Raw genomic sequence first — 24,900 nt, forward strand, 5'->3', positions numbered from 1 at the left:
CACAGCTGGCACAGTGCATTAATTCACATTGGGAGAACTAGTATTTAAGGCACCAGGATGAGGAATGAGGAGTTGGCTCAAGGAGGATGATGCGCATGTGTTTTTCATAATGAAGGAATATGACATCTAGTGCAGCAGTGTGGCTCACTGAGGTGTTAATATAAGACAGCAATGGAGGCTTTGGCTGTTAGGGCGTACTTGTTGCTTGGATGAATCGCAATCAGTGAATTGCATTTGGTATCTTCATTAGATTTGTTGACAGTACGAACACTACTGAATTTTTGCCAACCATATCTTTTAAATTGGCAAGGTTATCTCAGTTGACTTCTCATTTGACCAATCATCTAAATTTACTGGTAATTCCACACTGGATAAAGTGTGTCAGTATGTGGGTTTTTCCTGTTTCTGCCACATTCCCTGCTTCATTTAAAGGAAAAAAAAACCTCTTTGCGTGCCTCTCTCTCTCTTTATCCCTCTCCTTCCCGCTCTGTGTGAGCCAGGAAGCTAAGAGTATCACTCCAGAGGGGAGCCACAACAGTGCAGTAATCCCACCCAGATTCTAGTCTCCATTCATGGCTCAGTGCTGTGCTGAGCAGAGCCGCACTGAGCTGTGCAGCAGTTCACACTAGAGTGACCAGAAGTGGGCATTAATCCACTGATCCCCCTGCCCTCCCCACTTTTCCTCCTCCACCGGACCCCGGGGCCAATCAACAGCTCTTTGTTCACTGTCACTTAACCAATGACTTCTCAGGGGAAGAGAGAAAGGCCGCATGGGGTGTTAGTGAGGTGCATCGGGCAGGTGTCACTGCCTCTGAAAGGAGAGGTGGATGGAGGATGGAGGAAGTGAAGGGGAAAGGGAGGGAGATGCAGCAAACCAGCCCCTGCCCCTTTTCTCTGCTCTCGTCCTCTCTCGTCTTTCTGCATTCCTGTTCCACTCCCCACATGGACGCAGAGGCGGCTGCTGTTGTGTTTTTATTTGCTGGCCAGCGGAGCTGCTCTGGCTGTCACAGGTCACTGTGGCTGGATGTGTGTGAGGAATGCCTCTGCATGGCTCTACATGTCCACTGAGCAGCTCTACCTCTGCTTCTGCCTGTTTACGCCCAGTGAAGCATTTTGTCAGGCCTCTGTTTTCTGTGCTTATTTAAAGCTGCTCTGCAGAGGTTTGATCAAATAAAGAAAATAATTATGAAGAGATGTGAATGTGGTGCTGCCTCCTCAAAGATTTTGCTCATTATAGTGTTTTAGGGATCAAATCACAAAAAAGTTATTTTCGATCTATGTGCCTCAAATTACACTATTTCAGTATCTCAAATGGTTGTTTTGGTTTTGCTTTCTTGTTATCTGTTACATTTTGTATCCTCTCTCTCTTCTATTTCCAGACGAGTATAAGAGTAAGGTGGTCTGCGAGGAGGAGAGAATGAGGCTGAGCTGCAAACGGGGTATGCAGATCGCTGTTTACTCCGCCATGTTTGGGCGAACCCAACAAGGCACCCTGGAGTGTCCCCTGTACCACAGGAGGGCCCCGTCAGTAGGTGAGGCACCCTCTCACTTTTAGACTCGGGGTAGACGACAGTTGAGTGGCTGAGGAAGATGCATTTCTACCAAAGCACCCAGGAGACAGATCCAGCTCCTCTAAAATTCAAACTTCGCCTAATCATAATGTCAGTGTTTAGTGGAGATTTGTTCATCACTAGATTAAAAATAGTTCTTATATCGAGATTAGATGTAACTAAATATTTACACGTTTGAACTGTCAAGTGTAACTGTTGTGTAGCTAACTGAAGGAGCTAGCTAACTGACAGAATTAGCATTAGCTTGCTAGCATATGACTTGATTATTAAAAAGAGGAATACTATCAACATAACTGACCTATCACTTGATCGAAATGGTGTTTATTAATGATGTAGGTGACTTTAAATTACATTTCACCTACACGATATATCTCAATGACAAAACGTTATGCTACGTTATGGTGTCTGACTAAATGACTACCTAAATAGTTGGGTTAGCATTCCCACTTATTCTAAACTGCATGAATACTACACATATTTTTCCATGTACTTTATTAAAACAAAGTCATTGCTAAAATTCCAAAACATTACATAGTTGATTGTTTTTGATTGCATGGCACACAAATGTTTCCTAGCAGCAAATTTACACATTGCAAAAGTCTTTGCTAGCTAAAACATTTTAAACTTTCACTGGTGCAACTGGATTTAGCCAATCACTAGTTTGCTAAAAATAATAGCTAGTAGCTGGCTAGCAGTTACTAAGCTAACTTCCTAACTAATAGGCAGTAGACCAGGCATGTCCAAACTATTCCACAAAGGGCCGTGTGGCTGCAGGTTTTCGTTCCAACCAAGGAGGAGCACACCAGGCCAACCAATCAACATCAAGGGATCCCTTAGTTATCAGCTGAAAGGGGAGATCAGCTGATTAAATGAGTCCAGCCTGGTGCGCTCCTCCTTGGTTGGAACGAAAACCTGCAGCCACACGGCCCTTTATGGAATAGTTTGGACATGGCTGCAGTAGACCGAACAGACTTAGTAACTACTTGCTAGTATTTTTGTAGGCCTTAGTAAGGACTTTACTCACAAACTTAGTAATGGATTTAAGAAAAGCTAGTGCAGCCAAGACACTTTATTCCTATGGGGTCCCAGCAAGCTGTTTTGTCGTCATCTTAACCGATCATCCTCTTGAGGGGGTTAGCAATGGATGATATTTATATTAACATCAACAGTATTTGGCATTATTATCATTCAGTCTTTCATAGCATCACTTTTGGGGTCAGACTGAGGTCAGGAGAGGAATGAGATTTCCTGCATGAAGACACAAGCTGGGAATGCAAATCAAGTCTGCTTGCGTTTTAATGATATTAAAATGAGTCTCCCCTTCCTGCTAATGCTCTTATACATATTAATGACTGGGGAGAGTGGAACTTTAGGTCACTCAGGGCTTTGGTTTGTTCTTTTTGCCAAGATGTGTCTGTGCAAAAACATAGGCACGGGCGTCATTATGCATCCAGCAGATGGGGAAAATGAAGTATTTTTATTTTTTACATTCACATGTCAGGACTGGAATGCCTCTGAACCACAAAGGGGACTACAAACGACACAGTCTCATAACTCCTGTTGAATCTGTCCTTCAAGAATTTTCTTTGACTAGGCTGATATTGCCTTCAGATCCTTTTGCTGTTTGAAGATTTTCTAATTCCTATACGGCTTCTTTGCCTCTGATGCTCAAGATCCTGCCACACCCATCCTTGATGTAAACTCTTATGTTCCAACTGGGGATTCCTAATTTACCTGTTGGAAACATATCACCATTAACATTTCTTGGTAGGAAAGCATGCTGAGATATATAAAACCACCACTCAAGCTCAGGTAGACACACACAAACACACATTGCCAGGGGAATTGGGGTGGAATGTAGATCAGGTGTCCCTGTCATCCAAAGCGCAGTGTTTGGCTCGTAGAAAGGGACAGTATTGAGTTCCCTCCAAGTATATATATGTGTGTGTGTGTGTGTGTGTGTGTGTGTGTGTGTGTGTGCGTGTGCATGTGTAAGTGCATGGGATATCCAGATGTACTCTCGGCCTTGTTTAGGGGAATGTTAATGACTCTAAGCTTGGATCCATGACAAGTATTAGTATAACCATAGCTACTGTGGTGGCCTCTCTGCTGGGCAGCTCATTTATTTCGCTTCAGTCTGCACTGCCTTTGTTTCGTTAATGTACAGAAGGAAATGGACACTGAGGTTTGCGCTTGTAAATAAGTAGCCCGAGCAGGTGTAAGTTAACTAGTGTGTGTGCCTGTTTAAAGCTGTGAAGGAACAATGCGCTACGCACATGCCCTGTGTACCTTTTTTATGACTGAGGTGACGGGACGAGGTCGAAAGGCTGACACAGGCGTCAGTCAGCGGGTAATCAGAGACATACATAAAGAATGGCATTGTATGAGTGTGTATGCGTGTGTATGTGTTATTGTGCTCTATATAAGCATTGAGGGCTTTGAAGCAACCTCAGCCGGTCCTTCGCATGCAGGTGGACCAGGAATGTGTGACAGGTAGGTGTAGCGGGTGAGACTGGGCTGGTCTGATATCTGGTTTCAGAGTTGGGATTAAATACAGTAGCTGAGGTCCCCCAGCACTGGTAGAAAATGGACTCTACTGTTACAGTTGTACAAAGGCCAGATTAGAGCAGAGGAGCAGTCATGTTTACTGTCAAATCACATGTTACTCTTGTGTGTGTTTACATCAACTGGACACTCGGACGTACACAAACGCCTTGTTGTTCCTGTTCGCCTGTTATACAGCACGCTTTACTGCCTCTATTGCATATACACACACACTTATATGCATATACACACTTCAACCACCCACAAACACCTCCTCAGGGTGTTCCAGACAGACAAGCGGTGCCCGAGTGGGATTTCCCCTGTCAGCCCCGTCTTTCATGTGGCTCCCATGTCACCAGGGGCAGGAAGTGAGGGTGTCTTGAGTGACAGCTCAGACACACACCATTAATTATTTTAAAATGCTTTTCCCCCTCTTTTTGCCCTGGCGTTTGAGTCAGTGTCGTGCCTCACACGTGTGTGTGTGCGTGTGTGGCTGTGCATGTCTGAATAATCTCTGGCTTGGCAGTCGCATTACGAGCAAGTTTGTTTTGTGCGTATTTTGATTTTATGTCTCTTTAAATGTGTGTTTGAATGTGCCAGTGAGGTAGGTTGTAGTAATCTCCTAAACCGCACTGTCCTGGCAACCTCACTGCTGCCTGAGGTGTGAGATCAACGGCTGAACCCACACAGCTGGTTGCACCTGCCCAGGTGAAATACTGCATGCATAGTGTCAGAGAGACATTGTAGTGCACAGCAGCATGGAATTGCTTGTGTACTGTTTATTTTGTACTTACCCTGCTAATAATCTCTTTACATCCTTGATTTATTTAGAGTAGGTCTGTAATTCAACACCAGCCACCTGCCAAATAATGGTAGACTTTTCTTTTCTGAAAATAAACCATCATCTGGAGGCACTCTTTTACTTCAAACCCTGTATAGCTTGTGAATTTTGCTGCCCATTTGCCACCATGGATTGCTATAGAGAGCTGCTCTCTTGCTGCTTGTTGAACCCAAAGCCCTTGAAAAGTAGAACAGACCAAAACAAGTGCATACACAGGCATGTGCACACAAAGTAAGCCCTCTTTGATCTCCTCTGTTCCTTGGTTTTTGGGGTGGGGTGGGAGTGGTGGAGTTGGACAGGTCTCGGCGGTGATGGGGAATCCTCAAAGCAAAGGGGCCTGCTTCAGCCCTCCTCTCTCATCTGCCCCATTACCATCACACACACCTCTTGACATCTAAATAGCCCCCCCATGCTTGGCATGCAGGCTCTCAGACTTTTTTTTGGTTTTTTTTTTTTTATGGCCACTGCGCTTTCACTTTTGAGCGTGTGCTTCGGACCACGGCAAGATGTTTGAAACTGTGGACCGCTTGCTTTCTCATATGATCACAGTAGCTTTTAAAAGCCGAGCATGCACAGCTGCAGTTCTAATTTAACACTTGGCTTTTGGAGGCCTGTTCCAGTTGTTAGGGCGCGAGCTGCTTCGCTGTAATTCTATCTGCATTTCTCTTTGACTTTGATGCATGCGGAGCAGATAAGCAGCAGGATGTCAGTGCTGTTGTGGACTTTGCCGATTAGATAAAATTCTGTGCAGTTGTGTGTGTTTAAACCTGTCCTGAAAGAGTAACTATAGTCCAGCTGTAGCAGCAGTTGACAGATTTCAGTTATTTAATTCTTGGTGGTGACTGTTATTCCTGAACTCCTCTGAAATAACATCCCTGATGTTTGTATTCCGGCTTCACTTCGGGTATGTTTTCCAGGATAACAGATCCTTGCAAGGTTTAGGGCAAAGGGTCACCATTGATTGACATTCAGATGTGGTGTTTGAACATACATCAGTGATAACACACATGTGTAGTGTTCAGTGTTTTGGTACCAAGTTCCTCTAATTCTTGAAATAACCTGCTATCAGCTTGCAAATTTTGAGATGTGTGTTTGTGCTTAAGTTTATGGTGTTTGTGTGTGATCAGCTGGACACAAGACCGGGACTTACTCGCTGTAATACTTGAATTCACTGTGTTACAGTAAAATGAAATCCTGCTGAAGTGAATAGGCCATTTACAGTAAATGTGGGTGTGGGTGTGTGGTTTCAAATTCATTAATGGCATTCACAGAAAGCACTTGGCGTGTGCAGCTCCATTCACCCTATCACGGCATCTGAAAGTCACTTTTCTATCATACAAAGACTTTTAATCCCACAACAATGACCTGAGCCTCCCCGTGAAATGATACGTGTCGCAGGTGAGTCAGAGTAGAAGAGGAGATGAGGACTTTTGACAAGTTTGTCTGCCTATTGTCTTGGAAATTCCAGGAAAGGTGTGCGTGGGTGGAATACCTGGAGGACTGTTAGGGAGCGTTGCTGTGAAAATTATCTGGGAAAGGTTTCTGTGGCTGTACTGTGTGTGTTTGTGTGTCTGGAATTCTACATGCTCAGGGTTGTGTCAGGGTCCTATGGTCCCAGGATCCTATGTCTACAGGGTTCTATGTTTGCAGGGTCCTATATTTGCAGGGCCTAATGCTCCCAGGGTCTTATGTTCCCAATGTCCTGTACTTGCAGGGTCGTATGTTCGGATGGTCCTATGTTCCCATGGTCCTGTGTTTGCAGGGTCCTATGCTCTGAATAGGAGCATAGGAGCAACAGCGCTTCTCTCCAAGGTCCTATGTTCCCAGGGTTAGGGTCATAGTTTTGACTTGAACACATTGGGAGGGTTAACAGAACATTGAACTTGGGTACATAGGACCCTGGCAACACAGGACCTTGGGAACTTCAGACCCAGGTTACTTCAGGCTGTGGCAACATATGACCTGGCAACATAGGACCTTGGGAACATTGGACACTGGTAACTTAGAGCTGTCGAAACATAGGATCTTGGGAACACAGATCCACTCCCAAACACACAAGTGCTGTCCTATAAACTTGTTCATGCTATACTTGCTCGTCCACCAGCATACGCTCACCCTACATTCGTCTTAATATAAGGGTTCTGTGACAAGTGAAACTCAGCCGCAGCCGTCACAACACACTAAATCCACTTTTTGATGATGTTATTGTAACGCTATTGCTTTGCAAAATTATGGCATCATGTTAAAATATATCTGCCGAAGTGGGAAAACGGGTAGATTCACTGCAAGGGCACAATCTGTGGCTGATGCTGGTTTTGAGCAGGCAGAAAGTTAAATATATGACAGATGATTGATGTGACGAAGCAGCAGAGAGGTGCTGCTGGTACAGGGCAGCGTATCAACACACATCTCAAATGCATGAAAGACAGAGAAAAAGATATTAGCCGAAGGTTACTCAACCTGGAAGTGCTCTGTTGTAACTTTATGAAGCTGTGGGCAATCAGCCATAGGTCATTTAAAGAAAGGTTATACCTTTGTGTTTTCTTGTTTGTGGTCCCTCTGTACGTCACCTCAGCCTGGGGTTATTCATGCCTGTTCCCCCCCTGTGCGTGTGTGTGGGTGAGAGAGACTGTTGTATGCTTGTCTGTCTCTGGTAAAGCCGCTAATGAGAGCCAGGGGAGGTCAGACCCTGAGGAATGCTCTTTTAAACTGCATAGAAATCCTGTGTGTGTGTGTGTGTGTGTGTGTGTCTGTCTAAGCATGTAGTGCACCAGTGGACAAAGAATAAATGTGTGTGTCTCCATCCTCTTGTCTCTAGAAGTCTCTATCTGTCTCTGAACCCCCCCCCCCCCATTCCTCCATGGGCCCCCCTGCTGCACTAATCACCCAGTCAGGGAATCAAAGCTGCAGCTAATGGGGGCCTGTCTGTCAGTGGGTTCCCTTGTCAGAGAGGAAAGTTTTCAGCGTGGCGCAGCGGCTCAAACGAGCCCTCTGGGGAGGAAAAGGGAGAGGGAGGGCAAATTAAAGCACATCGGGCACCAGTCACTGTGCTGCAGCATCTGCACACACTGATACAGACACATGCACACACCCACGCAGGACCAGCAGTCATCAAGTTAACGGTAGAAAGTGATAATGAAACAGACTTTTGTTTCAGTAAATCTTCAAATATCTAATGTTATGGCTTGAAATAATGTGTACATCTCTAACTTTTAGTTGTAACATGCATTTTCTGACATTTTACAGATAATACATTCAGTGCTTCCTGGGTTCAGGTTGTAGAATGCTGCTGTTCAGCTCTCTGCTCTGGATGCAGCTCAGCATGTGATGCGAGGCCACGCTCAAGTGCTGCTCAGTCATATTGTTTTTCTTGTTGTCACCCTGCAGATACACTTCGGCACACTTTCATCTCGGTCATTGTGTTTTCCTCTCTCTGAAAAAATCACATGCGAGAACACCCATTGTTATCTCACCTAAACCAACATTCATTCACTCTGATTATACCAATACCAACCGCACTTCTGCTGTTCTTATTGTATTGCTTTATGCAAACTGCAGGCACGTTGCAGACATGTTTCTAGGCAGCAAAGCAGAGAGGTGTGTCTGCATGGGGCAGCAGTATCGCTCTTCTGTTCCACGTTTGCAGGAAATGAATCGTCCTCATCAGTCACTATCAATGAATCCACTTGTGTTTTAAGAATCAGTGGGAGCTCTCCAACCTTTGAGGTGTCTGACTAGTTATCCAGTTACACTCACTGGTTCCCACAGGCTTCCGCCTCACTGCATGCTGGTTGGGAATTCCAGAGTGTCGGCCCCAGCTGGGGAGTGTCCGGTTGCCCCTTCGAACCGACACTGATTCAGGTTCACATTCTTAAGAAGCTTTCGCCACATAGTCTTTGATCTGGTTTCGCTAAAAACTAAATCACTACCGGGAAATTAAAGTGTGCACGTTTGTGGACCATTCAATGCCTGAATGTTGATGCTGTGCATGACCACTGGATTGCCCTCTTTTACTTCCTGACTGGGACATTTGCCCCCTGACCTGAGCCATAATTTGTTGTGTGTTGACATGTGAGTCAAGCTTTAAGCGACCTGTTCCCTCTACCTTTCTGATCTCTCTCTCTCTGTCTCTTTATGGGGCCCACTGGGGCAGACAGTGTGAAATCACAGTGTCCACTTTCAAAGGCTCGCGTCCTTGTGTTGTCTTTTAGGGGTTAGGGCTAGCACTGGGGGCTTGGGAGGCATCCAGGTGGAACCCCGACCCATCCGCATTCCCACAAGACCCAGCAGGAGGTTCTTCTGACTTCATTAGTGCTCCTCTCACCTCAGTTTGGCGCGTTACTGAAGTTCTGAGGATTTTCTCGACACTGGGATATTGTAACTCCAGACCCCTCAGCCAGAGTACTCGAAGCAAAAATACTGAGAAATTAATACGATGAAACCATAACAGATGAAACCAACAATAATACACTGTCTGGTCTGTCAAATCCAGCTTCTCTGGCTGTAGTTTGGACAAAACAAGCAATTTGATGGCGTCACATTCGGCTCCTGGAAATTGCGATAAGCCTTTTTTCCCCCTATTTTCTGATTTCTAGGTTGAACAATTAATTAATGATTTAAGAGAATAATCAGCAGATTAATCAGTCATGATATTCTTAAAATATGGGTAGTGAATCTGGCTTTATGAGCTCTGAAAAATGTCCTGTGGTTTGCGAGCACAGCAGGTCAGCATATCATCTTCTGTGGTCCTGCTATTAACGTGAGAGAGGAAGGAAGTGAGAGCGGAACAAAAGGAAAGAGACGAGCCTCATCTGTCCGTCCAGACCTGCAGCAGAGAGGGTCTGGAGGAGCTGGCGGGTGCTTAGCGATGATGTATGAGAGCCACATCCATTACTCCGTCTGGTCTCCATACACTAACACTCACACGTACACACACGTTGGATCAGGTGTCCTTTAGACAATGTGAGGCCCCAGTAAGGTTTCCGTATGTGGGTCTGATGTGGACAGAGGCTCCACCATGGGAGCTGAGACAGCCCTTATGGGACAGAGTGTGTGAGATGTCCCCTCGCTGTGTGTGTGTGTGTGTGTGTGTGTGTGTGTGTGTGTGTGTGTGTGTATGCATCTGTAGCTGACAGAGAATCATGTAATCCTATTGTGCCTGAAGTGCTACTTGTCAATCAAATGCTCTACAACAACACAGTGAGAGAGACTCACCTGCAGTATCAATATATCTTGAATAAGACAATAAAGTGATGTAGACTCTGGTTCTGCATGTAATCGGATGAGAGATTTTTCATGCATGAGGACAGCAGCAGCACAAACTGGCTGTTCACAGATTATCTCTCTGCCTTGTTGATACACAAACAGGGTTCTTGTGTCTTTATGTCTCTTAAACGTCTGACCAGGAAAATCAACTGTTTAGGTTAAGAAAGTGGAAAATGATTTATTTTTGCAGGTTCTGTTATTTCTTAATAAATTACTGTGTAATTTGGTATCAGTTAAAGGGAATGTAGAGCCGATGTGTGGAGACAGTTCATCCAGTAACTAATTTATTTGAAGTTTTAAGACAGAACGAGGAGAATATATAGTAGCCTGTAGATATTTGAGTAGAGTTTATAAGCAGTGTTTTATTTATCGAGAACTGCTAAAATCTTAAAGAAAGGAAAAAGTCAAAGATTTGTTTAAACCAAACAAATACTTCTCACCTGTCATTTACATCTCAGAAAGGTTGTGTCTCCAATTAGCAGGAATTAAGTGTAGCGTGTCTCCATTTAAGGGCTTCAACTATCAGTTATTTTCATTATTGATATTAATTAGCAGATTATTTCATTGACCAACTGATTAATAGTTTGGTCTATGAGAGGAACATTTTCCCAGAGCTTTTGGTTTTGTCTAATCAACATTTTACTATTATAGAAGCAAATACATTCCCAGAGCTGAAACCAGTGTATTTTTTTTAAATTCTGGCTTTAGAAATGACTCAGATTGTCAAAATTATTTGCCAATTAGTTTATTGATTATTAATCAACTGATCCTGTCAGAGCTACTCCACTTTTCCCTTCAATTAGTACTAAATTACATTCTTTTCCAGAAACCTTCCTAAAAATAAGTTAGTTATATATATTATATATACCCCTCTATTTTAAAATAATTTTGTCACATAATCAGGTAAACACATTACTTTGCATCGGGCTGAATGTCTAAAAATTATGAAATCTGTTTCTCCCCATCGCTGTCTCTCCGTCAGAATGCCAGTCATCTGTGGCTCTGCAGGTCCTGACCTCCCGCTGTCAGGGAAAGAAAAGCTGCCTGGTTCGAGCCTCCACCAGAGACTTTGGAGATCCGTGTTACTCCGGCACCAGGAAGTACCTCAGTGTCATCTACACCTGTGGTGAGTCTAGTCGCGCTTTTACTGAGGGCTTCATTTTCTTACCACCAGGGGGTGCTGTCCACTCACTGATCAGCTTCGACCGGATCTTGAAACTCTGTGTTTCAGAGTTACTTGCTTTAAAATGGTCTTTCACGGTATGATGATGATGATGATGATGATGATGCACGCTGGATCTTTTTATAGGCTGACAATAAAGATACCACTAACTGTGCGTGATGGTACCTTTCAGTGGAAATATTATGTCCTTGCTACTTTCATTAATAATTTCAAGTACTTTTTTATTTACTTTTATATAAAATGCAAGGATCTAATTAAAGGACAAAGTGTTATATTATTGAAAGTATCAATGCTTCCTGAAAGACTGTCGAAGTAGTTTAGTGGATTTAGTCAAGAAAAACAACCAGCATTGTATCTTCTGTTTTGACTTTTCGTCTGTGCGGATGAGGAAGAATGATGGTCTTCCTTTTTATCTGCTCCCCACCCCTGGGCTAATCCTGACCTGTCAAGATTGTAATTCATTAGCCACGCACACGCTTGGAGACACACACACATACACACACACACACACACACACACACACACACAGACAGCTAGAATCCAGGCGCCTCTAACACCAGGAATTGATCGATCAGCACCACAGTCTGGAGGCCCCATATCCACCAAAATATCTGCCACAGATACAGACTATATGACGACTGTTACACTCTGCATTTTTTCAGTTCTGATTTAAAGGATTGGTTTTTATTAGATCTGCCCCCACTGGGCCTGAAAATGTGCCTTGTAGAACTGTAAATTAATCAAAGTCTGTCTGTGGGTTGTATAAACTTTGGTCAAAGTTTATGGCTTATTTATTGTCAGGTTTTGAAGATCCAGTCCTCACCCAGTCCTTTGTCTCCAATCTGTGTTTGTCAGATTGTTGTCCAAGAATCCATCCATCCTTTGTCTCAGAGACCACCGGTCAGCACAGACAAGAACACACAGCCCGTTCAGCTGTGTTTATAGGGTCGTTTTGGCTTGAATCTCTGTCTGACCTCTCTTATCTGTCACTGATAACACAACGTGCTCTGCTAACAGCTCTGGTGCTGAGTTGGGTCGGTGAATGTGTGAGGTATGCAGGGGATGTGGGATGGTGTAAATATTCGACAGATAGAGGGGGGGCGTGCTGTGTGTGTGTGTGTGTGTTGGGGGGTAAGAGGTGGGTTTCCTGGGCTGCGGTGGGAGTCAAGAGGGTTGAACGTGAGTAAATCAGTCCGGCCGCTGCAGACGTGAAGTCACTGGTTGCTCCAGGCTCCAGCAAAGTGGTAATTTTGGGGGATCCTCTTTCATTGGTGGTGGCGTGCGTGTGGGATTGACCCCATTTGTGTCGGAGTAGGGACGGAGGATGTCTGTCTCCACATGATTGGTTGCATTTGTGCATATCTGCGTGTAAGTGTGTGTGTGTGTGGTTGTCTGTACGGTGTTTTGTTCCAGCAGAAAAATGTAGCATCTGCTCGTACAAAGTGATTCATGGCACAAAATCTGGAAAATGCTGTATTCTTTGATTGATAGTAAATGAGCAAATGAATTTTATATACTTTTTTACTCTTTTTTTTTTTTTAGTTACACATATACATGAAGTGAACTCCATCTTTCGGGTGTGTGTGTGTGTGTGTGTGTGTGTGTGAGAGAGAGAGTTTCTGCACCACTAAATGCCTGAAGGAGGTGTTAACCCACTTAAAATCTTTACTGTCCCGTGATGACCTAAGTGCTATTTTAGGGGCTTTTAGCCTGCCAAGAATAAAATAATTTCAGAAATGGCTTTTTATGAGCGCAAATGTGTGCATGTGTTGGTGTTTGGGTGTGTGCGGGGTTTGACTCGCAGTATATGGACTCTCTGTCGGCCTCAGCTTGCCTATGATTTATAAAGCCATCAACCTTCCGAGCTCCAGCTTCTTCCTCACACAGCCCCAGGGGTGGACTTGCTCCTCAGCAATAACACAGCAGCAAATGGCCCGGAACCTGCCATCAGTCTCCCAGCAGATCACACACACTCCGCACGGCCGCCGCTGTCAGGCCTCATTTACATCCACCGCTCCCTCTGGAAGAAGCCGCTGTTTGTTTGTTACTTAAGCCAGGAGTCTGATCGCAGCTCTCCATGTCTGACATCTTTTTTTTTTTACTTAAAAAAATCTCTGTGTTTAAACAAGGTGAAGTCTAAAGTAGCAGAAATGAGTTCTGTCTTGCAAATTATTCATAGCCTAAATATTTACCCTCGGTGCAACTGTTGGGGATTGATGAATGAGCCTGCTCGAGGCACTTTCTTCAAAAAGCAAAGTTCCAGTGTGGCCCCTTTGTAGTTTCTGTCTTGTAATGCTGTGTTGGTTACTTTGTCGGGGTTTGACCTTCACCTTTTGAAGCTGCAGGAATGAAAAAAACACCTCTTTGCCACATATATCTGTATGTTGATTAAAAAAAATGTCCAGTTCTGGCTGGTGTTGTATGCACAGTGTAAAGTGTGTGTTTTTGGTCATTTATACAGCTCGCTCACCTCTGAGGCCTGTCCTGCAGCCCCAAATATCGTTCGTCCTATTTGCCAACTTCTTACTCTGCCTCGTGAGGGAAGAGATACGGCCTGAGGGCGCCCAGCTTCTGCAGCCAGCGATAACTTTAAACTAGATTTATCAAAATATGATTTATGCATGTCCATGCTGATCAAATCATATCCAGAAGAATCTTTCTCTCCTTCCTGTGTCAGTCCCAGACACAGGCCTCCCTACCCAGAGCACAGTTCGCTTCCTCCCCTGAGAGGTATTAAAGCTTGAGACTTTATATCAAGATGAGGAGGCCTTCCTCCTAAACTTCCCTCCAAGGCTTCCCCTGCGGTGTAATGGATCACTCTCAACAAGCCACACGGCCTCTTTTGAACCAGAGCAGACTTTCAGGGGGATGAAAGGTTATAGAAGGCCTAATGAACAGGTCTAATTTCTGAGGAGGAAATGGATTAATTGCGGTGCTTAGCTGGTTAACATGGTCCTGGGTTTGGAGAAGTGGGGGGCGCCCAGTGGAACAAGCAACTCAGGCATTTCCAGCCCTGGGGTTGAAACCTCAAAATGGAAATCAGATACCTGAAAAAATCCTAATGAAAGCATAATGAGACCATTAATATCCTATATCTGTTTTCAAATATAGGACTACTGCCGCTTTTGGCCCGGATGTAAAAACAAAGCTGTGCAGCCACGCTGTTGAACAGATTTTCTACTTACTGGCTGAACCATTGCTATATAGTAAATGTAAACATTATTTTGACATAACAATCTACTTAGTAGCTGTTTCCTAGCTTTTGATCATATCACACAGCCTTAATCAGCAGATGGAGTTTGTTCAGTTCTGATACTAAAATATACATGTTTTTGAGCACTTTTTGTCCAAAACATTGAGTTTCAGAGTTCTTGTGATTCTTAATTATATTATGGACATTTCCCTACATTCAGTCCCCCCAGTTAAGAACTACTGTACTAATATTTTTATATGTTATATGGTCTGAAAATTAAATTCCCCCTCTTATGTAGGATACGATCCTATTAGACAGTGATCATCAACTGGCGGCCCCACAGGCCACGTCCGGGCTGACAATGCTTCCCCACCTGGCCTGCAGAATATATATTTTTTTAACTTTATTGCCTTAATGCAAAAACAGGCAATTAACATCATGAAAACAAAATTCATCTTGAGATTGGGCTTCATTTGTCATATAAAAATAACAATACAAGAAGAGCACATATTTAGTTTTTTATATCTACAGTATAACAAAAATGGTACAAAAAAAAAATAAAATAAATGACAAAAAACAAAATATTGGTATGGGTGTCCTAACCAAGATAGTCAATGACTGGTTCCCATCTTTGTAAAAAAGTAGGCATTTTTAACTGTAACTGGGCAGTCATAGACTCCATCATGTAGACATGCCTTACTTTTTGTAGCCATTGTGAAATCATGGGAGGGCTTGCTTTCATCCAATTGATAGTAATCATTATTCTTGCAATCATCAACAAAATATGCATTATGTAACACTGTTCGATAGTGAAAAGGTGGTTAGGAAATACATCCAATAAAAATATAAGTGGGTCCAGGGGGAAGTCCATTTCCAAAATCTTCTTCAGTTCTTCCTTGATGTTTTTCCAAAATGTCTGTATTTTTGGGCAGTCCCAAAATATATGAGTGTGGTTGCCAACCATACCACAGTTTGGCCTGCAGAATATTAACATGCAGAAAATGCACCGGTCTAAGTCGGTAATTCATAGTTCACCTGTTGTGCAGAATTGCGTTATCCTCCGACTCCATCCTCTCTACTCCGTGGACCCACCATCACACCACTCGGCTCCCTGTGTTGCCATTCCCTGAGGCCAACAGCAGCGGGCTGGCTGGACTACAGGAGGTAACTCCGGAGATGTCGAAGAATCACAAGGCTCGCCAGAGGCTTCATCTGGGTTTATTTTCATTGGCCAACTGTTATACTGAGTCTCAAACTGAGTGGTTTTTTGCTTCCCTGGGACCCTGAAGAGGAGTTTTTGTTGTGATAAGGACTCATTCATTGGTAGTTGAACTGTGGGTTTTGTATTGAGCACTGACTTCGGTCTGAGGACATTTTATAGTTAAGTAGCTAGTTATCATCGTGGATTTTAGGAGTCGGTTCACACTGATGTAGGCTAATTAACACTACTTTTGTGAGAAAGTGAAAATTTTAAAAAAGAATAGTCTATTTAAGCCTAAATATTATTTTTTATTTAAAAGTCTGGACCCTGCAGTACCTGCTTACAAAAATTCTTGCCCTTGGACACTGTACCTGCTGTATGCTGTAGCTTGCTTCATTCATTTTGCTGAAAGCTACTGTGGAGGCTGAACGGCAGGCACTGACAGAGGTGTGGTCACTGGACTGTGCTACTGGTGTTTTTAATGGACACGGTCCGAGTGGAGGAGGCTCTGGCCGCCTACATGTGGCTCAGGAGGGGGCGCTGATTTAGATGTAACAGGAAAATAGAGCAACATAAAGATGTAATTCAGGAGCTTGAGGGTTCGGATTGTCCCAGTCGGTTATGCAGACACGCACACACGCACATACACACAAACATACATGCACAAAGATATTTGAGGTACACTTGTGGCCGCTGCAAGCCGCACACTCCTGCAGCTCCCCCGCACACATTCATGTCATGTCAGCAGAGGAGACTGTGGGGAAGATGTTTATTTTGGCCCGGTTGTGTGGAGCTGCAGTCCAGCCGGGCAGGCAGTAGCTGCTGCTGGGCCCCATCGTTCTCTCCCACCGCTCATCATCCTATATTTGCAGCTCTGGAGGACAGGCAGAAACGCACACATTTGTGCCGTGAAGACAATAAACACTTCGATGTGACACATACGCAGCTCTGCACGCACAGATGATGTATGACAGCTTTCAGGTACAATTGGTCCAAGCTGTTTGGCTTTCTTGTCAGTACGAAAGTTTGACTTCTTCATCTCGCCTTAATCTATCCCACAGCCTCCACTCAGGTCTGTTTCTGGGACAAACTGGCCCTGCTACACATGTAAAAACACCCATCCAAACTGCACCAGGCCAGGAGGCCAAGCTGTTTCATGCTTCTTCACTGTTATTTCCTGAAAGCCTTTCCCAACCTTCATCCATCTCAAGTTGACGACCACCATCAAAATTTAGACAATTTAGACCAGTTGTTACTGTCAGTGGGCCCAAACCCCATTTACAGGACCAGTATCTGGAAAAAGGATGTAAATTCAAATAAAAAGCCACAACAATGTCTTGAGTCATCATAGAGGTCTAATTTTATAAAGGAAAAGCAAATATATAAGGGATTTGAAGCCATTTATTAGTAAATATGATTAATGTGAATGCGATGGGTAAGCTGTTATTATGTCCCTTTACAGTTTATCCTCAGCTTTACAAATATCTGCTCTTCAGTTTGCCATTCATGCCTTTTTTAATCTTATTTTTCAATTTACATTCTGTTTTGTGTGTTTTATTTGGAAAATATTAAAGCTGATCATAAGCTGTAATTTGAGCCCAAGATCTACATTAGAAGTAATGCTTCCTGTGACCAAAGTTATGTAATATTAAAGGCTCAGGACTGAGAACACCTTGGACTTTTTCCCCTTGTTTGCAGTCGTTGTAGCTCCTGAGTCCAGAGAACAGCTTCTTGTTCCCTGACTGCGATTTAAATTGAGTGTGGTCTGTAAAGCAAAGATGCTCTCCAGTTTTTTTTTCCTCCTACCAGTTGCTGGGTCTCTATGGACCAACTTCTGTATTACTTGGAAAACTTTCCTGACCTTCATTTCAGGGTTGTCAGCGCTGTTTGTTTTGATTAAACATGGCTGATTATCAACTTGTGATTTCATTGTCCGCGTGGTTGGAGAAGCTTTTGAAGACGTCAATAATTGAACCATGTATTTTTGTGCTGCCTTGATGCCAGTTTTATACTATTTTTTTGCACACTTGACCACACTCTTACAGCAAGTTTGAGACTTAATACTGTAACATGCCCCTTGTTAGCTGCAAACAAAGAGTCCTTTGAGTATGTTTTCACCTGGATGCACGGCCAAATTGGGTGTGGTTTACTACAAACTGCCAAATCCATTCCAACCAAGCAGAGTGTCAGTCACAGGAAAACGGCCTCACTTCACCCTCAAATGCTTAAGTGGTAGCGTCACAGGATTCTGCCTCTCATTGCATCACTCCACAGCATAAGACCGACTCCTCTCATTGGGTAAAACAAACCAAGACCCAGGAAAAAGGTGTTTTTAAAAAAGCAGTCTTTGACCCAAACGTGATCTGAGGTGTGAGTGAGTGGAAAAGCAAGCAGAAAGGAATGAAGTGGCCCCTCTGAATGCTCCCCGGCCTCGTAACACAAACCTGACTCTGCAGAAACCCTGGAATAACAGCCAGCAGCTGGCACTCTCAGGAACACTGCTGCGAGAAAACACACAGCACGTGACCTCACCTGACCCGCGTGTGTGTGTGTGTCGGCGTGTTGCGTTGCGTTGGTAATTGGTTGAGGTCGGTTCAGCCAATGCCCATAAAAGGCTTCGATAGCCGTCTCCTCTGAGCTTTACTGAAGTTCTGTGAAGCGACGGGCTGAAAGACGCCGGAGCCACTCAGGGTGCGGTCCCCGGAACGGGACGACTAACATGGAGGGAGTTTTTTTGGCGGGAACTCACCGTTGCCATGGTGATTTGCTGATGCAAGGGGTTGTGGCTTTGCCTTTGCCTGCATGTTCAGTCAGCTGATGTCTGCCCCGCACTCGTGTCTCATCGACTTACATCATGCGTCGTCTGCTGGCTGTTTGGTGCGCACGAACATGTACACACACACACACACACGTTGGCACACATATATAAGCAAATAAGAGCTGCTTAAATCACCCTCTTTCAAGCATATCCGCACTCGTCATACATTACAAATCTAGTTTAATACCCAGCCGGCGTGATCACTGCCCTGGGGGGGAAGTCTGGAAGAAGTTTAATGAGATTAAAATGAATCTTGAACAAAAGGTGTTAATTCCCTTTTAAGTTCTCACAGCTCCTCTGGCCTTTCCCACCCACCACTCGCACATTGACTGACAGGCATTAGCTTTGTGTGCTGTCTTTTTCTTACTCCGTCCCCTTCAGTGTTCTACATTTCCTCGTCCATGTCACCCTCACAAGCACTAAACCTTATATCGCATCCCTCTTCCTTGTTTGTCTTCTGTCTCCGTTCTGTCCACCGTTTCCGGCCACGCCGACAGCGATAGCCTTGAGGTTAGAGATGGAAGTGGACTGGTCCGTGTCCCTGACTGTCTGAGGACATAGGAAATTTTTCATGGAGAGTATTTGGATTATGCAGATCCTACTTTCAGAGTGCCTTTTGAGCGATCACAACCTTCGTATGTAACACAGCCTAATCTGCAACTTGGAGGCCGTTACTAAATTATTGAAGCTGCCTTGGTTAGAATCAAATCCTTTAAGGTCTTGTTGTTTTATCTGAAAGAAAAAAGTTTATTACTTGCTCAATTACTCAAAATTAGACTGTGATTTCTCAAGTGCAAGATAAAAAGAACAAAAGAGAGTCTGAAGTGGATTGTTTCCATTAAACTAGAGGAGTAAAATAAACAATGACTCAGCAGCTCTGCCTCTAATCTGTACTTGTGAACTATGCAGTCAAAAATCTAGCAAATCCTTCGGGCGAAAGAAACTAAATGACTGATTGTGACTTCTCAACAAAGTCTCTAAATTACAGTGAAAAGATTTATTGTTTACCTGGGCCCAGGTTTATTAATCACTTTGCCCGTAGGTGTGGAAGAATGTCCGTAAAACCTTGTATCTCAACACTATATCCATGACTAATGTGTGCAGTAATTTTCCTCTCTGTCTCAAGCCGGTGGAGTGTTTTGTATCATCGCTGTTCGCTTGTGTGCCAAACCTTTAAAAAGCCCCTTTAATGATAATAGAAAGAGACTGGAAACGGAAACTAGACTGTGTGTCAGCCGGACGCTTTGATTCCACTATCTACAGACAGTTTAGTGAGCACGGGGAATTAGCAACAGAGGGCTGCACTGATAACACAGGTGAGTGCAGCACGATAGGACGAGTGCCAGCTCAGTACTGTCTGGGTCTGACGCATTCAGCATCAGCCCTGTCAAAATTTGCTGACCTAAACATGAGATAGCTGCAAGCAAACCTAAGATAAACCCGTGTGGAGATAATACTGTCTGAGGTTTGTATGTAGTAGATTTCAGTGATTCAGTCAGGTATATTTACTCAAATACAAATCTGAGATACTTGCACACCGGATACTCAGCGCTTCCTGATGCTGAACACAATCCTCATGGTCTGTTGTGAAAGGAGTGAATATGAGATTGGATTGATATTAGTCCGCCCCGGCTTATACTGGACTCCAGTAAAACCGTAGTTACTTGACAAAAAAGATTTCACATGGAAAATCTCACGATTGCCTTTAAAATATGATGTTATATGTTGTATAAAACAGCTAAAATGAGCTCCACCTCCAACTGCAGGAGTCAAACACTTACACATATAAATAATGATAATCCAGTAATATAAATATCCCTCAAAGGAGCCATTTTCTGCATTATAAGTACTTTTACTTTGTAAGCTTAAAGTAAAAACTTTGCTGGTAATATTTCCATACTTTTGACATTGCACAACTTTTACTGAAGTAAAGGATTTGAATACTCCCTATCGGCATAATTTAGGTTCTAGAGATGGATTCGTTCATAGTTAGAAACTGTTTTTATTCTATGGTTGATGTGCTGTCCTTGCCAAGTGTGTGTGTTATTAGTAGAGCTGCAAGGAATAGTTGAATAATGGATTAGCTGTCAACTATTAAATGAATCTGTCACCAATTAAGGTTAAGGATGTCATTTTGGGAAGCTCTGATTGACGTTTTTCACCATTTTCTGACATTTTATTGACCAAACAACTAGTTGATTGAGATAAATGATCAACAGATGAATTAGTTGCAGCGCTAGTCATCAGTGGCATTATGTGTAGATTAGTAGTTTTGAGCTAATTATTGATTACTTGATTTTCTTATTTCCTTCCTGCAGACTCTCTGATGACATTAGATAATCAATGTCTGCCCCACTGGCCCGACACTGACCACCCAGTCCTACCTGGACCCTGGGCCATAGGTCTCAGCGGCAATGGTCTGTATGGGATTGAGAGGCCTCTCTGATGGTCATTTTTAGGATCTGCCGCTCTGCTGCCGCCAGTCAAAGCCACTTATGTCCCTGTAACCGTTCCAGCCCCCAACATAGGAAGCACTTTCCAGAGCGGAGGAATGTTCTGCGTTTGGCTTTAGGCTGTTTGTCCGCTTTAGAAACGTAGGATAATAGGAGCATGCAGGCAAGTTAGCGTTCAGAGAGTGACACAAACACATGTATACGCATGTACAAACATACCTACACACACACAAAAAAAAACAAGCACGGATAGATTATACAGCGCATGCACAAACACTGTACACACAAACACCCCACACACACACACACACACACACGCACCCGTCCGGTGGTTTTTGCTTGGCCTGTTTTCCCAAATGAGCGACTGCTTCTTTGTTGGGCTGGAAACTGCAAAATAAGCAAAGCTCTGGACGAGAACTCGCTGCCAACTTTGTCGGCTTCACGAAGTCGTAAACTGTGTACGCTACTGTTTTTCGTGTCACTCTGCGCTCACGGCGAAAACTGCCCCCCGCTCTTTTTGTGATCCGCCGCCCTTGTTTTCGTTTGTATGTAGAGTGTGTTGAATCGGAGGAGGTGGGGTGGGGGGGGTGCAGACTAATGCTTTCCAGTCTGTGGCTGGTTTCAGTTTTCCTCCTGCGGTGGACGAGGATAGAGGGAGAGGAGGGGAGAAAGGAAGAGGGGAGAGCTGGTGTGTGCGTGTGTGGAGAGGCAGTCTAGGGGGTGGGAACCAAGGGGAGAAATTCCCAGAGCATCTCAAGCTAGAATTATAGTTCTGCAGGATGCATTTAAATGTCTGCGTGGATCCATGCAGAGGAGGGTGTAACTATGGGTCTCAGAGGCCTGCAGAGGAGTCCATGAACACAACTCCTAAATCTTTTTGTTTCAGCTTTATTGACAGTGACATGTCATGAACAGTGGCCACAGGGAAAGCCTTTATGTTAAAACATAGAACACCAGTTCCAAAAAAGTTGGGACACCGTGTGAAATGTGAATAAAGACAGGATGCAGTCATTTGCAAACAAACTGTGTTTACGAACAAGAGTGTTCCTGAGCCCATGTAGTAACATCCTTTATGCAATCACGTGTTCACAAAGTGGTGAACCTCGCTCCATCCCTGCGTCTGAACAACTGAGCCTTTCCAGGATGCTCCTTTCATACCCAATCATGATACTATCACCTGTTACTAATCAACCTGTTTACCTGTGGAACGTTAAACAGGTCTTTTTGGAGCGTTCCACAACTTTCCCAGTCTTTAGCTGCTCCTGTCCCAACTTGTTTGAAACATGTTGCTGCATCAAATTCAGAATAAGCAGATATTTACAAAAAACAATGAAGATGATGAGGCCAAACTGTTTGATTTTTGATTATTTGTCAGGTTTTATTGTTCTTTTGAAGAGGACATTGTGTCAATGTACTGCCTGTTCATTGATAAGTCATGAATTTCTATATTATGATTTGTGAATAGGGTCTTTCATCACACTGCTATGAAAATTCAGGGCACCGTGTGTTGTTTTGGACGACTAGTGGCATTATTGTTTTAAGGAGCCGGTTCCTGTATAGTCTGTGTCACATGCATGTGGCAACGCGACACACATCTTGCTGACGGCTTCACGCTGTTGACAGTTTGGCTATTTCTGTCAAAATTACAGGAAGCAGAAGGTGCATTCTCTAAATTTCAGCTTAAATCCAGAGACTATGTTATCATCTCAATGATGATGTTGCGCTCTTTGGCAAAATAAATGTAAATGCTTCCCAAATCATTGCACTGGACAACTCTTGGGTGTCCAAAAAGCTGATTTGATCTGAGAAGACATAAACCACATTCATGTTTTACCCAAATCTGTACAAAAGAAACAACAGCTGTGAGCAAGCAGTGGGCAATATGGATTCAGTCCTCTATCATAAAAAAAATGGATGAACAGCGTAGTAAATATTCTGGTGAATGGTCCATAAAAAGCCGCTTTTGCAATAAAGCAGGCCTGCTTGTTGTTTTGCAACACAGTGGCTTAATTAGACAGATCATGCAGTTGGGATGCGAGTCACGATTTTAGTGGGAAAATTATCAGCAGCAGCTCTCACACACCACATTCCCAGATTCCCAAACTGAGCTGAATGAAATTCTCAGGTCATTTCCTGGAGCTGCGCTCCTTCTCTCTTTTTTTCATCGCTCTCTCTCTCTCTCTCTCTCTCTCTCTCTTACTCACACTCATGCATACGCTCGTAGCCCCCTCCTCCTCTTTTGCCTGCTCCTTCCCTCCCCCTTCCTACCTCTCTCTGGCTGCTCCCTCACACAGCAGTGGTCTGTGTAGGTGGACACTGCCTCTGTCTCTCTCTCCCTCCCTCGCCGCCTCATTCTCCCTCTCTCGCTCTCTCCTGCTGTCACATTCCAGTTGTCTAAAGCCGGGTTTAACTTTCTCTCTCCCTGCGAGGAGGAAGGAAGGGGAAGCTAAAAGAGGGGAAAAAGGGGGAGTCACCATAAAGGAGCATACCTTCTTAAAGGGGCTATCCTTTCCTTTTCCCTCCCTCCCTCCTTCTTTCTTTTTCCTTTTTTGGGCCGTCCTGGTCGGACCCACGGTGGACTATTCACGTGAGCGCTTGTTTTCACGGCAAAGCTGGTCCCGGCTCTCCTGGCGGGACGGACAGGAGGAGGAGGAGGAGGAGGAGGAGGAGGAGGGCAGTGTTTGACAAGCCAGACAGTCACACACAAACACACGCTCAGAGAGAAAGTTACCGCCTGGACTCCGGAGGATTTTCCATTCAGCAATGCTCGTGTAAGTGTCACCTCGTCTTCCGCCTGAACACGCTTTTGAACCTCTCCGCCGCAGCCTGGCTGCTTCTGCCTGTTGCCGTCTTGTTGTGAGAGTTTCGTGTCATCTGAGAAGTGCTGTGGATGTTGAAGAGTTGTTTCTCTGCATGTTCAATCTGTCATTAGGCTCAGTGTGAAGTTTAAATGCCTCACCTTGTGTTGCCCTCAGGAATGTCATTGCTGCTTCAGCTCTGGCTGCTGAGGATGTGAGGAAGGTATGAGCGGATAGATGTGTGTGTGAGAGAGTTATTTGGAAGTGTGTGTGTGTGTGTGTGTGTGTGTGTGTCTTAGGATTCCTGTGAAACGTGAGGAAACAAGTGCACGGGGGCTGAGAGGGAGATGTACCAGGGTGACTGACTGGATTAGACTCTGACAGGGATCACGTGTGGACAACTGTGTGAGGTCACTTAGATATGGACAACAGCGCACACGCACACACACACACAAGCACATGACTGGACTGATACCTGCCAACACCCCCACTCTGTATTGTTACCTTTAACAGGAACAGCGAAACATCTTTTTTTCCATGTGTCTGCCTGTGTTTCCATAGATGGTCAGTGCTTTTTCCTAACGAGCTGCTGGTAGAGAACAGCTCTGCTGGCAGGAGCTTGACTAATTAACCACAGGGTGCATAATACAGTAAACCTGCGAGTCGCTCACACACTGCAAATACTGGTGCTGACTCAGAGCTGGCAGCAGGGCTGATCTCACCCGAAACACGCCACCAAAGTCCAAAACCCCACGGCGTCCCATTCTTCGAACGTCTATTTTCATTACCGGTTAATCTGCTGATTGTTCTCTTGATTAATCAATTAATCATTTGGTCTGTGACCTGTCAAAAAAGCAGTTTCCCAGAGTTTCCTGAAGATATTCTGTTAACAGTGATAAAAAAAAGCAAATCTTAAGATGTGAGAAGTTTTGCGTTTGCTTGTAAAACAACTGAAACGATGAATTGATTATTAATTGATGATTAATCTTCTGCCAGTCGACTGAACAATTAATTAGCTAATCGTCTCACCTCT

The 24,900-nt window shown here is 44.1% G+C and overlaps 1 protein-coding gene across 2 annotated transcripts in view; it reads left to right on the forward strand.

Annotated features, from left to right (window-relative positions):
* Positions 1-24,900, forward strand: part of LOC121621839 (protein eva-1 homolog A) — a 74,092-nt gene that overhangs the window by 22,050 nt on the left and 27,142 nt on the right. The window contains exons 4-5 of one of the 2 annotated variants that reach the window (XM_041958509.1): positions 1,380-1,532; positions 11,204-11,347. In XM_041958509.1, the coding sequence (XP_041814443.1) occupies positions 1,380-1,532; positions 11,204-11,347 (297 nt within the window). Of the gene's footprint in view, positions 1-1,379; positions 1,533-11,203; positions 11,348-23,684; positions 23,841-24,900 lie in introns of those variants that run through there. The other variant, XM_041958510.1, reaches the window with a different exon arrangement.

The sequence above is a fragment of the Chelmon rostratus genome, chromosome 18 (genome assembly GCF_017976325.1).
Source record: "Chelmon rostratus isolate fCheRos1 chromosome 18, fCheRos1.pri, whole genome shotgun sequence".
NCBI classification, from domain to species: domain Eukaryota; kingdom Metazoa; phylum Chordata; class Actinopteri; order Chaetodontiformes; family Chaetodontidae; genus Chelmon; species Chelmon rostratus.